We start from the raw sequence: 13,484 nt of genomic DNA, 5'->3' as shown, positions 1-13,484 counted from the left end.
TCACATCTTTTATGTGGGAGAGGTGGAACTAAGAGAGGCACAACATGCTAAGAGGAAACACGGTGGTACGCTGCTTGTATATTTCCATCCAAGCCAAACATGTTTTTAGCTCAGCTGTGGACCACATCAAAACATCTATTTTGTCTTTTTGTCAGGCACCTGTCATGATGCCATGATGTCATCCAGCCTCACTTTGACATGCACGGCTGTCACCACTGTGTGCACATGGTAAAATGAGGGGATATTATTTGTTTTTAGTTCTATCTGGAGCATACAAAAACTGGTGCAAACAGTATAATATACCACATATTGTATATGAATCGGAAATGTGAACCAGTGTTAAATGCAGTTTTATGGGCTGAAACCAGGGATGTTAAGGTCATCCTTCAACCAAATCCTGAGGTATTGTAAATCACTTTTTGAAGGAAAGGTTCTTAGCACAAATAAAAAAATACAGTTATATTCACAGTCCACTAACTGTCCACAAGGTCTCCTTTAAATCAAAAGGAAGGACCTGCTGGCTGTTAATCTTGATGGCGTTGCAGATCCAAGCCTTGGTGCCCAGGTTTGTATCTCTGAAGTAGGATTTTAGGTCTTAGTTTAATCTTTCTGTACTGTTCTGTACTAATTTGCACAATTTACAGACATTAACATAAACATAAACATTGGCATATGAAAAACACATAGCCTTATTATTTTTTTGTTATCTTTTTATTTTCTATTCTATTTATTCTATTCTATATTTCCTTTTTTAGCGGGGGTGCCTTTGGGGGTGGGTGTGGCTAAATGGTTTAGGGGGCCCAGAGCAGGATAGGGGTCCTGGGCTGTGCCAGGATATGTTTGTGTCAGAACTGTTACTAACCAGAGTTGCTCCTATTTATTGAGTGGCAGGAAGGTTTTTCAATGTATAAACCTAAGTTAATTGATTTTTCTGGCCACATGGAGGCTGTGGAAAAATCTACCTGAACACAACTTTGACATATTGGTTCCTTTTAAGTTGACCAAATCAAATTTGCATCATTACTTAATAGTGCTTTATACGAGATGCAATGGCTGAGATAACAGTGCAAACAACGGCAGCAGTGCTGACATAGCTAACGTGTTTACCAGAGGGCAAACCGGAGGGCAGGCAGTACACTTATGCAGAGCTGCTGCGGCTGTGAGCTAACCATACACTGAAACCATGCTATGTCAAGAAAGAATGGAGAAACTCAGATTACAGCACAGAGAGGGAGGCAAATAGTTGTTTGCTGTTATATTAATGCTCTGAATATCACATTTAGCACATTTAAGTTGAGGTTAAATAATACAACATAATAATAAAAACAAATCCATTCCAAGTGAAAGCCCATGAATCAAAACTTCACTTTGAATACAAAAGAATGATCAGACAATGTATTTGAAGTAACAAAAAAGTACACATCATGTAGAATGGCCAGTTTCAGAATTTTTTTTTATCAGTATGGACATTTCTATAGCCTAACAAACAAACTTTAAACCGATAAAATGTTATGCAAATCAAATTGTATAACCTGAAAAACTGTCACATAAATGTAGGAGAGTAAAAAGTAAAATGCACATGACATGAAATTTGAATACTCAAGTTAAGTACCTTAAGTAAAGTACTACCACCATCGAGTATACATGAAAATAGGAGATATAGTTTAACAATTGAATGGTAAAGGTAAAAACAATACAATAAATGAGTTTGTAAAAATCCAAAGTAGCTAAGAAGCCTATGACAAACAATACTCATTGCCTATTAAATGTTGATTTACTGCCAAACGTTAAGTAGTGGTCGTGATTACATGTATTATGAATATATATATATATATATATATATATATATATATATATATATATATATATATATATATATACATACATACGTATGTAATTATAATATGTATGAGTTATAATGTAATAATAAAGTGACACAATAATTTAAACAAAGGCACTGAAACAATACACATGGCAATACACTACAAGAAATACTCGTTTCGTTACATTGTAATTTGTGTTTTTTTTCTCTCCAATTAACTCCTGCCTCGTGACGTCAAGCACTTTCTCTGCTGCGCTCGCTCTACCTCTCTCTCTCTCTCTCTCTCTCTCTCGCTCGCTCTCGCTCGCTCGCGCTCCCTCACTCCGCGTGAAACAAAGTGTAGTGTCCGCGAGAGCCCGTCGGAAGCGAAAAGAGAGAAACCGGAGAAAGGAGAGATTGGAGCGGCTGAATCCGCAACAACCGGAGGAATAATAACCCATGACAAAGAGAAATAAAGAAGACTGAAGACGGAGGAGAAGAGGGAGAGAACTCGCAGGGAAAAAAACTTTTCCGTGGGGAAACTGTTACAGACTCAAACACGGCCACGTTTGAAAAACATGGATACACTTTTCTCCGTATTCCTGGGACTCCTGTTTCTCTTTTCGGCGGCTGGTTACGCCTCGGGACAGATACCGACAGGTAAGGACTAACACGGGGGAAATAGACAGTTATGGGTGTTTCCGGGGTTTGTAAAGTTTGGACTATTTATTTTTCTCGTTTTCTCCATCCGTGTTAAGCGTATGGATCTCTTGACAGGTGTGTTTAGGTGCAGCAGAAAAGTTCGACTCCGTGTTGAGAATGTGCCGTCGTGCCTGTTTCATCGCTTTGTGGCTGTTTTCACCTAAAAAAATAATAATTGGATTCATGTAGTGTTTATTTTTTATTTCGTATCACTGTTTACAATAATGCGAAACATGTTTTCTTCGTCGTAGGTTATTTAAGCTCATGCGAGACGGTCGGCTCTTGTTTGATGTCAGCCTGTTTGCCAAGTGGGTCGGTCTCTCAAACACTGACCGGATAGTTTGGTTTGTGAACTCTTATCTCAAGGTTTTCAAACTAATTTACAATATGTCTTTATGGGACATTATTGTGTCTCCGAACTCCCAATATGTACAGCTTGTGCATTGGCGGAGGGGTCACCGGTTAACTGCATGTACCCACGGTGCCGCCTCGCGAGCAGCGCGTGGATGGAGGAAAACAAAGTTCCGGTGCGCACGGAGATCGCCACCTAATGACTGCAACATCCACAGTTCGCGTCCCGATGGGGACCTCTAACGTGCACGTTTCCACGGTGGTGTGGTCCGTGTCATCCTCTGTAGTTTGTGGCGTATTTGAAGTCTCTCAAACGGGAGACTGTGGCTCTTTTGTACGAGTCGGTTCGGCTCTCACGCGCCGTGAGCTCTTCGCCCTTTGCAAACCAAATGATCCTCATCCGCTCCAACTTTATTTCTCGCTGAATGCAATAAAACCTAATGGTTGTGGGGGATATAGCCTGGGTACACCGATCGCCTTGTTTGATGGCATGGATCTTCTTTTCGCACCGCGTTATTTAACTTAAGTAGAGAAGGAGTAGTTTTTATTCTGAATACAGCGGCTTTTATCTTTTAATACAAACTGAATGTGTGAAGAATTGTGATGTTACATGTGATTTCTGATGCGGAGGGGCTTGACCTGAACTCCAAATAGTCATAGTTAAACTACATGCAACCGAGGCTAAATAAAACGACCGTGGCATTAAACTCTTCAATAATTATCCGTGGATGCAAGGGGACCTTTTCTCCTGTACTTTAGTTTTTAGACGGGAACCCAAAGTGTCTCTGCTCCCCTCTCGTCAGTCTATTCCGCAGAAACACGTATGCACTTCGCGGAGAGAGCGAGAGAGAGAGAGAGAAAAAAGAAGCACATTGCTGCTTGCAGCGCTCCGGGACCATGCCAAATGCAAAAGTCTCCTAAATGAACTCCAGAAGGGAACATCCGAGGTGTGTTCCTGGTGCAGGACTGACCGTCCGCGGAGGAAACAAAGTCCGTGTACATTGTCTGCAGCTCCCGGTGTCCGCGCAGGAAAACTCTCTGTACCTGTGTCTCTGTCTGCGTGGCTGCCCCGTGTTTTATTTATTTATTTACACATTCCCCAGTTGTTCGCCTCTGGACGCCAACGCACGCACACAGAAGAGAGAAAGAGAGACACACACAGCTGTTAGAAATCTCACCTCCAAACCAAAACCATACTAAAACCATATAAGACTGAAATAAAGGACACACCACGGTCTATTGCAGAGCTGGAAATAACCAGAAATAGTATAAAAACGTCGTTTTTTTATTGCTTCAGTATTCGCTTAGGCGTGTTAATGCCTCGCAAAGAAATTACACATTAATTACCCCTTCATCTGTGAACGTTTTATTGCCCCCCTCCCCTCCCTCTCCATCTCCCCCTCCCTCTCTCACTCCTCCCTTGTGGCCATTTGGCCCTCCGGGTAACAAATGTGTGGAATTTCTTTGAGGCCTCTTTGGGAATTTAAGTGCTGTTAATTTGCAAGTAAATACTAGTGACTTGATACTGCTTTACAGAGAGTGGAGGTGGGCTATCATTAGTGTGGAAAGGGGGTTGGAAAAGTGAAGTTGCCGCTGGTTGTGTTGCAGAATATAATTTTTTTTAAGTATACGTTTCTAAATAAAAGCAAGCAACAGTGGTAATTTATGCAGGAGCATGATCGTTTGATTGTAATGAAAGGACCCAATTCCCAGGGATAAAAGGGTTATTGCCACCCCATTCTCTGTTTACACTGTGAAACCTAATTTGTGAGTGAAAGAAGACAACGTAGATTCATCACATTCTGCAAAAATGCAGAGAGGGTGCAGAATGCATGCACGATTTCACAGCCGTTTCCATCACTGACGGCACTTTTATTTGATCACTTCAGTGAAACGTTAAAACGGATGAGGTTGATGGGGTTAATAGGCTGCAATCGGTGTGAACTGTGAATAAGAAAAAGTGGTGATTATTAGATCAGAAGCCAATAATGAGAGATGCGTGTTGTGGCGCAGCATCAGTAGCCGTTGCTCCCTGAAATTGCACGCAAGGACAAGAAAATCAGTGGCACAGATTTTAAACCGTCCATCACATTTGAACAAAGTCACTTTGAGTTTGTGTTGAGATGTTTCTTCTCTAAATCTGTCCCGTTTCCTTCTTTATCTTCTCGTGTCCCATTTAGAAAGTCAAACTATAAATTATGGCATTTATTTAAATCTGCCTCTCCCTTGTCTCTTCTTATCATGCTGTTTTGCAGCAGTTTTGTTTTGGCCTATCGCTTACAAAGTCAGTGTAATAAATGGGAACGGGTGTAACTGAGTTTATGTTAATTTGACAACTTTCTAAATCTGTCTCCTCTCTGATCGAGCTGTGACACAGATTCCAGGCGTCTTTAATCTTAATGAAGTGAAATAATTGTTTTCCATTAGTGTCTCCAGACGAATTAGAAGGCTGTCGCTGCTGCTGAACACCACATCTGAGCTGGTTTAATTATAATTGTAAATTATTTTAATATTTTGAACATTAGAACCAAGTTGGTTTGATAATAATTACTTTTTGGCTCCCATTTGGAAGCTGGAATTTTGTGTGTGTGTTTTCCCCCAGAAAGGCGAGAGAAAGAGAGTGATAGTGGAAAGAGGAGAGGAGGAGGAGGGGGTAAAAACAACAAGAAATGCAACCATTGGTTTTTTGGCCGTGGGCATCTTCTCCACTCAAGAGACTGTGAAAACGGCAGGAGGGAGGGAGTGTGTGTGTGTGTGTGTGTGTGTGTGTGTGTGTGTGTCTGTGTGTTTCTCTGTCATGCTCTGTGTGTGTTTGTTGAGCAAATGTGTGTGTGTGTGTGTGTGTGTGTGTGTGTGTGTGTGTGTGTGTGTGTGTGTGTGTGTGTGTGTGTGTGATAACTCATGTGTGTTGCTGTCACTTAAAGAGAAAGAGGGAGGCCAATGCTTTTAAGCCCCCCGGAGTACAGTGGTACAAAGATGAGCATGTGAAATGTTTGCCTCTCATTCAGATTCATGTGAAATAGCCTTCTCATTCTACTCGTGCCATGCAAAATGGCACCAAATCAAAGAATGCTTCTTTTAATTTATTTTCTCTTTATGAGTAACGCTACAGTCCGCTGTCTTTCAGATCCATCTTAATGTCTTCTCTTCAAATCAAACGCCACTTTGCCCAGAGCCTGTCTGTCTTCTACAGATTTCAATTTAGTGATAGATTTAAAAAAAAGAAAACCATCTCTTTGAAAGTACTGGCTCATATCTTCAGTCGTTTGGGGATGAAGTCTGTGCGCACACAAGCATGAGTGTGTGTGTGTGTGTAAATGTAATTAATCTGTTGAGAGAATTAATTTGCTAATCCCTCATTAGACTGTGTGTGTGTGGATGAATGATTTTTAAGGTTTGTGTTAAAAACTGATTAGCGACACAAAGCGACTGTGCAACCTTTAGCCTCTCGTTGTCAGAGAGTTAAGAATGAGGGAAAGTGAGAACATGACATGATTGACACATATGATTCAGATTCCACACACCATGCTGTGCACGATCTCTATGAGCTATAAGAGGACGCTTTGGTACTCATGAGAAAACAGGTTGTGAAGGTTTAGTGCGGTTTTGGCTAAATATAAGATCTGAATTGAACTATCTTTATGATGATTAATGATATCCATTATTAATGAAGAACCAGAGCTCTGACACATTATGCCTTGTCATCGTTGGTTCGTTTACCTTGAATGACTAATAATTAACCAGTTACTCAATATACAGAAAATATATCTTTGATTGTATCAAATCTTTTGAAACAAAAATGTCAAACATTCACTTGCTCTACATTGCAGTGATTTGCGGCTTTTCTCTGTTTTACACAATTGTAAACGGAATATCTTTAGGTTTTAAACTGTATGTCAGAGAAAACATGCAATTTTCAGACGTCAGCTTGGGCCTAGAGAAACTATGATTGGCATTGTTTTCACATTTTTGGACAGTTTGTGCATACAATGATGACTTCAGAACATCATCATAAGCTTTCAGTTGATTAGTCAACTAATGTTCCGTTTCTGTGATTCTTTGTGGAGAAACTCAGTTTTACAGATCTGTTTATTAAATCAGTAAATCGATTAGTCAACAAAATTGTATGTCTTTGGTTTTTTACATATTTCATTGTAAGTCGACTAAGAATTTCACTGGTTGAGGACAGCCCTAATAATCAGCATAATCAATAAAGAAATCAGTCATTAGTTGTGACCCGAGTCCTCAAACTGTAAGATTATGGTAAAACAAGTCTGTCACAATTTCTTAAACCAAGGTTAAATCTTTATTCAACAAAACAACATCAAAGAGATCAATTTAAAAATGATCTCCCAGAGAAAAGTAGCAAATCATCACATTTGAGAAGCTGAAACCAGATAATATTTGAGTTGTTGCTAAAAAGAAATAAATCAAATATTAAAATAGTTGCGGATTGAATGTCTACTGCCCGACTAATTGATTAATCAACTAATTGTTGCAGCACTTTATTGCTTCTGATCCACATGTAGCTTGTGCTGTTTAACAGCCACGATGATAGAAAGAGGGGAACGCGGGTCTCCATCTAGTTGTGCTCATGTGAAAAAACACTCTTTTTAGTCCTCATTTGTTGGAGCTCTCTGGTGGAGTGGAGACAAGGCACAGTGAGAAGCAGCATGCCATGGATGTATTGTCTTGGAAGAAGCAGGTACTGCAACATCAAGGTGTATCAGAAAAATCTGTTTTTGTGTCCTCACTTCTCTTTACCCCCAGGCCAGCTGATAACTGAATATTTCAACTTTTTATCATTAGATTCTGTTGTTTCCATTCAGACAATTTATGCACAATCTGAAAATGAACCTAAAAGCAGGTTTATGGAAATGTTGCTAATGTCATGGTCCTGTAGATATTGTTATGTGATTGGTGTAAATCATCAATCAGCGAGCAGGAAATAAAACCAAGAAAGTGTGAAAGTCTCATTGGAAACGAAGGCAGGCAGTACGTCCAAAACAAATCCCAATGCCTGAAATATCACATCCCTGATGAATGATGGTATTAGTCCGGTATCATCAATCTCTGCTCTGCCCTGTTTGGCTCTGGTCACAGCTGTCAGTACAAGGGGGCCGAGAAACACCCCGCCGACTCACACACACACACACACTTACACACACACACTTACACACATGGCTGGCTAATGACAGATTAAGTAATCAACACTCTCAGTTGATTAATTACATTACAGTACACACGCACACACACACACACACACACACACACACACACACACACACACACACACACACACACACACACACACACACACACACACATGTGAGCAGCATCAGTACCAGTTGTGTAGTCTTGTGTGGTGATAATGATATTTCAAATGTAGTCATGGCTGGTGTGTGTGTGAGAGGGAGAAAGAGTTTGAGAGAAGTGGCGGCAGGTGACGACAGTCTTGGGAAAATGCTTGTTTTTAGGGTTACCATGAGGGTAAAGGTTGAGGTTGGCTTCAGGTTAGAGTTCGTTTTCGGGAACATGTGCAAGTCAACAGATTGTTCTTACTACCTTTTTTGATACCGATTTGTTTGCTTTAATTTTGTATGATTTTAGAAGCTGTTGGTTGCTGCTGATGCATAGAATTTGTAAATTAAAAATGGATTTGGTATTTATACTTTTTAGGTTTTGATATACTCTTGAGTCTTTCTTCAACTTTGTCTTCACTTTCAAGAAGCTTCATCAGCATCTGCAATCTGTAGGAGAAAACACAAGCTGACCACTCACAGTTATTTTGGTCCCCTAAAATTGGAATTGAGATCAGAAACGGTTCAGAATATAAGAAATATTTGTGTGAAATGTGTGTCATATGTTAAGATTCTGGACAGTTTTTGATATTTGTTGCTGTGGACACAATTAAGTTGGTACCAAAACATTTGTTGGTGCCCAATAACCTCCCTGTATGAAAGCACAACAGTGTAGATAAGAATTCAATTGTAACATTAGTCAATCGCCAGAAAGATAATCTATTAATAATTCGATTTGTCATTTTTTAGTCAACACAATTGTGAGGATTGACTTCTTTTCTCAGTTTTTTATGATGTTAAACAGATTTTATTTTGGTCTTGATGAATATAATCCTTTTTAGTTGCCGCCTTACAACTAGTGTATGTATGCTATCACTAAAAGAACACAACTTTTTTTTTCTTGTGTATGTGACTATACACCTGTGCATGCTATCCAATCTAATCCTCTCTTATTATTCTCTGCTTTGCTGCTGTTGGACCCAGCACACATGGGGCGCGCTGAGAAGGGTGAGTTACGAGTGGCCGGCCAAGAGCTGAGCTTCATCTGTCATAGTCATCACCATCGTCTTTGTCATTGTCTTCAGTGTCGTCGTCATCATCCCACAGTCTTCACTTAACTGTCACTTAACGTTCCCTTTTCAATGTGTAGACGTCCTGTGAAGTGATCTAATTGTTCTCTCATCCACAATCATCCTGCCTTTTACCTCCTTCGTCTCCACCAAACATCCCATCTTGATTTAACGTTCATCGTACAATGTCTTCTGGAATATTACTCACACCGTATTCGGCGGTATTAAAATGCAGTGTGCAGTGATATTTAGGCTGTATGACAATGTTCAGTAGGACCATGAACTATTTGATTCTGGCTGGAACCATTTGATTAAATGTCAAAATGGTTTCAGTGCTTTAAAGACATTTATCTCCCTGGGAATAATTTCTACAATTACAAACTTGCTTTTTAATCGTTGAAATCGTTGAAGTGCTCTCGTACTGGTTTGTAGTTGTCTCTCTTTGTGAGTCTGCCAACCTGTCTGTCTGGTAATCTACGTGCCATTTGTCGGTGTGTCTCCCCTGCTGTGTTCGTCTGTCTCTGTCTGTCTGTCTTTGTGAAGTTAGACAGCTGTCGGGAGGTTTGAAGTTTCCAGGTGCTGTTTGTTTAGGTGAGCTCGGTTTTCAATAAAGGGGCTCTCAGTAACTTTGTTCCTGCAGTAGCCGGCCTCGCTCTTCTTCTTTTAACTGTCCACTTCAGCAATGACACATCCTCTCATTCTGTCTCACACAAACCCTCTAACTTCCCTTCCCCCTCGGTCTTTCTCACTTTCCCACTTACACACTCCCAGCGGACGGTTGTTAATGAGGGAGTTGATTTTTGTTGTGAAAGTGACAGGTTGGTAAAATACTCTCGCACTGCAGGGTCTTACAGAGAGATCTCTGTGGAACTGTGGAGTTTGGTATCCCACAAGGCTTTGCTGTGACAGAATCAAAGCAAATATGTTGTTTACGTGTATATTTACAAAAAATCAAAGGCATCCACAGTGAAGGTCACATTCTGGTTAATCCTTAAAAACTAAAAAATACGCTTTGATTTCTTTTTTACATTTGTATTTTGTATGTGTGCGGGAGTCGAACACAGGATTTGGAGTGCTACGCTCCAAAACACAAATTATTTAATACAAAAATAATAGAGACCTAATGAAAGCCCAGCGAGGCAGAAATACTGTCAGTTTATATTAAGCAGGACAGGTTCTTGAAAGGGGATTTGGCAGGTTCTACATCTGCTCTCACTAATCTCAGTAGATTACACTTGACTCGACTGTGAGTTTTTACCTGAGTTTGTAGATGAGGTAGAAATTCATAAGGGTGTAGTGTTTTAAAGACTAGCTTTATATTGGTCACGTGGAGCTGATTTGGTTGATTCGCTGTGTATTTACGACATACCTCCATTCATTTAGAGTTTATAGCCACAAAATCAAATTTAAAGCCATCATTTTCTTTTTCAATTGTGAATAACTCACAACTCTAAAGACTTAACATCCTCCAAATCCAGTCAAGTTCTCAATGTCCCATCCACACTTAATCTCCAGTTTTACTGTTGAACTGAACTCTGCCATTGTGCCAAATGTTTGGCAAATGTTTGATGATACTGGATTCAAGCCAACCCCACAGTGAGTTTTGGGGAAATCTTGTGACTGGTTAAAGTGTAACCAAGCGTCTTCGCTTCAATCTGTATTTTTTTCTTAACCCTCTCTTGTCATCCTCCTCTATGAACTACATAACATGTGACAAGATGCCCCACAATAATCTTTGAGGAGCATTTCAATGGAAAGATCCTTGGAAGAATGACTTTTTAGGGGCATGTGTCTTTTTAGTGTCCTTGCTATGGCTATTTGTGTCAACCTCAAAGCTCTTAAAGAGACACTTCAGACAAATTAAGAGAAGAATACAGCTTTAAAGTGGCAGGTAACATCACATTTTGTGTTTACAGCAGCATTTTCTTTGTTTCATTGTGTGTGTGTGAGAGTGAAGGAATGAACCTCTTCATGTTAACCTTCAGGTGGACTGGCTTTACAGACACGGCCAAAGGGCTCTTGTGCTTGTCTGTGTGCTTGTCTGTGTGTGTGTGTGTGTGTGTGTGTGTGTGTGTGTGTGTGTGTGTGTGTGTGTGTGTGTGTGTGTGTGTGTGTGTATGTAGCTAAAGGCAGTGGCTGAAGTGGTTTCCATTAGTTCAGTTAAGATGACATCTGTCAGGAAGGCACACACACACACACACACACACACACACACACACACACACACACACACACACACACACACACACACACACACACACACAAAAGTAGCCATAAGCAATCTCTGTGCAGTACACCATATCAAGTCTCATTCCTGATCTCTGTGTGTAGTCCAAGGATAAAATCCCAGAGGACATTCTGCTACAGTCACTTCCAGCCACAGTATGTACATCCTGGTATCTAAAAGGACACTATTTTTTACAGTTCTTACACTCCTTTCCAATAACCCTATCTGCTGCTCTTTAAGCTGATTTCAGTTCAAGAGCAGTAGAAAGCTTTCGAGATATATAAACCCCCTTTAAGTGTATGTGTGTGTGCGTGTGCGTGTCCGTGTGTGTGAATCAGGGGCTCACAGACGGATGACCAGTCCATTAAGATTATCATCTCCATCCCCAACCATGTATCTTCACATCACCACAATGCTGGTCCTCTAAGCGGAGATTTAAATCTTCTAGCAGATATTCCAGAGCTATCTTTTTCCTCTAAATGATGTTGCACATTGTTTTTATCTGCCATCCTAATCTGTCGTTTGGTCTGTCTGTCTGTCAGCCAGCGGGTGTGTGAGTGACCGTCCTGTCTGCAGATGACTGCAGACACATGGTCAGTCTGACATATACGCACCTACAGTCAATCACTCCAGCAGACAGACATTTACATGTTGAACATCTGTCTGTCAGTTTGGTCCTCTGCAGCCTTTCTGAAACACGGTCTGTGATGAAGTCACATGAATAGTTCCTACATGTTGAACATAAGCACATTAGCTTACAATATATTGATTAATTATGTCTTGTCTCCAAAACAAGCCTTATTTGTATGAATAAAATATAAGAACATTTTAATTTTAAATAGCATACCGGTAATTGTATGAAGCTTATCAACCTTTGATGTCTGCGATCATAGATCAGTATTTGCTCCAATCATGTTTCATGTTCCACTTTACTGGTTTAGATATTTTACAGAGAGCTGAGCCCAAGGACTCACAAGCTAAATAAAATAAAAGTGATGAAACATTTAATTAACCAAGTTGTCAATAGCAAATGAATTGACAACACATTTGATTATATAATAACCATTGAAGTTATTCATATATATATATTGAATATCTTTGGGGCCAATGGCCACACAAAATAAAATGTGTTATTTCATCTTTAGCTATAACTCTCAAATGCATTTTTGCAAAGAGCAAGGACATTTGATTTTAAACTCAGACACTTCCATTGGAGTCGCACTTGGAAGGCAAATCGTCATAGCCAGTACAGACCTGTGTCCAGACCTTTGAATCCTCTTACTCCAACGAGTTCCAGGGGTCCGATTCGTCTGGAACAGTGACATGAAACATGGGTGTTGCTATTTAGTTTTTACTTCGCTCGGCTGCACTTTTAATAACCAGTGGCTACGCAGTAGTGTCGACTTAAAATGGCGTTAGATTCAGGCGGATATCCAAATTAGTTAGAGTGGAGACTGAGGACGGAAAGACAATTCTGTCTCATGTCATGCAAAGAACAGACAGGAATTAAATCATATGAAATCCATAGTAAAGCCTTTCAAAAAAAGTATTACTTCCTGGTAGTCTTGAATGGGCCGTTGCGACTGAAATGCATGCGTCTCAGGGGGGTCACACATAACGCGTAAACACCATAGTATGGTACTGGCCTACATCAAGATTGAAATATGCAGCACCACCAACAGCTTCACTGACAGAGGGAACAGGGCAACTTCATACCTCCAAACATTCAGCAGTTCAGATTTATTTCCATGCTTTCATGGAACTGAACAATAGTTTTTCCACGGCTATTATCGTGTTTATGGTCAGGACACCTACTGAGACCGTATTTCCTCAAGTGAGCAGCACTGAATACATGTTTTTGAATGGTGCAAACAGTGCGTCCTTTTTCACTGGAAGTGATAAGAAGGCATTGCAGTGGAATCACCAGCGGACACACCGCTGCAGAGCAACATGGGAACCAAGAAAAACACCAAAATAGGACATATGAGGTTTTCATTGGGAGGTAGAGGTGGAGGAGTCTTATTGTGAAAGTA

At 40.3% G+C, this 13,484-nt stretch overlaps 1 protein-coding gene across 4 annotated transcripts in view; it reads left to right on the top strand.

Annotated features, from left to right (window-relative positions):
- Nucleotides 1–2,379: 2,379 nt before the first annotated feature.
- The window catches only part of ptprk (protein tyrosine phosphatase receptor type K), a gene marked incomplete at its 5' end in the record, with an annotated part of 104,832 nt that continues 93,727 nt past the window's right edge, over nucleotides 2,380–13,484 (top strand). For all 4 annotated transcript variants that reach the window (XM_079215268.1, XM_079215267.1, XM_079215270.1 and 1 more), the window contains 2 exons: nucleotides 2,380–2,461; nucleotides 9,139–9,162. In XM_079215268.1, the coding sequence (XP_079071394.1) occupies nucleotides 2,380–2,461; nucleotides 9,139–9,162 (106 nt within the window). The remainder of the gene's footprint in view (nucleotides 2,462–9,138; nucleotides 9,163–13,484) is intronic.

This window comes from Taurulus bubalis, assembly GCF_910589615.1.
Source record: "Taurulus bubalis genome assembly, chromosome: 3".
NCBI classification, from domain to species: Eukaryota; Metazoa; Chordata; class Actinopteri; order Perciformes; family Cottidae; genus Taurulus; species Taurulus bubalis.
This window is presented reverse-complemented; position numbering and strand designations above follow the sequence as displayed.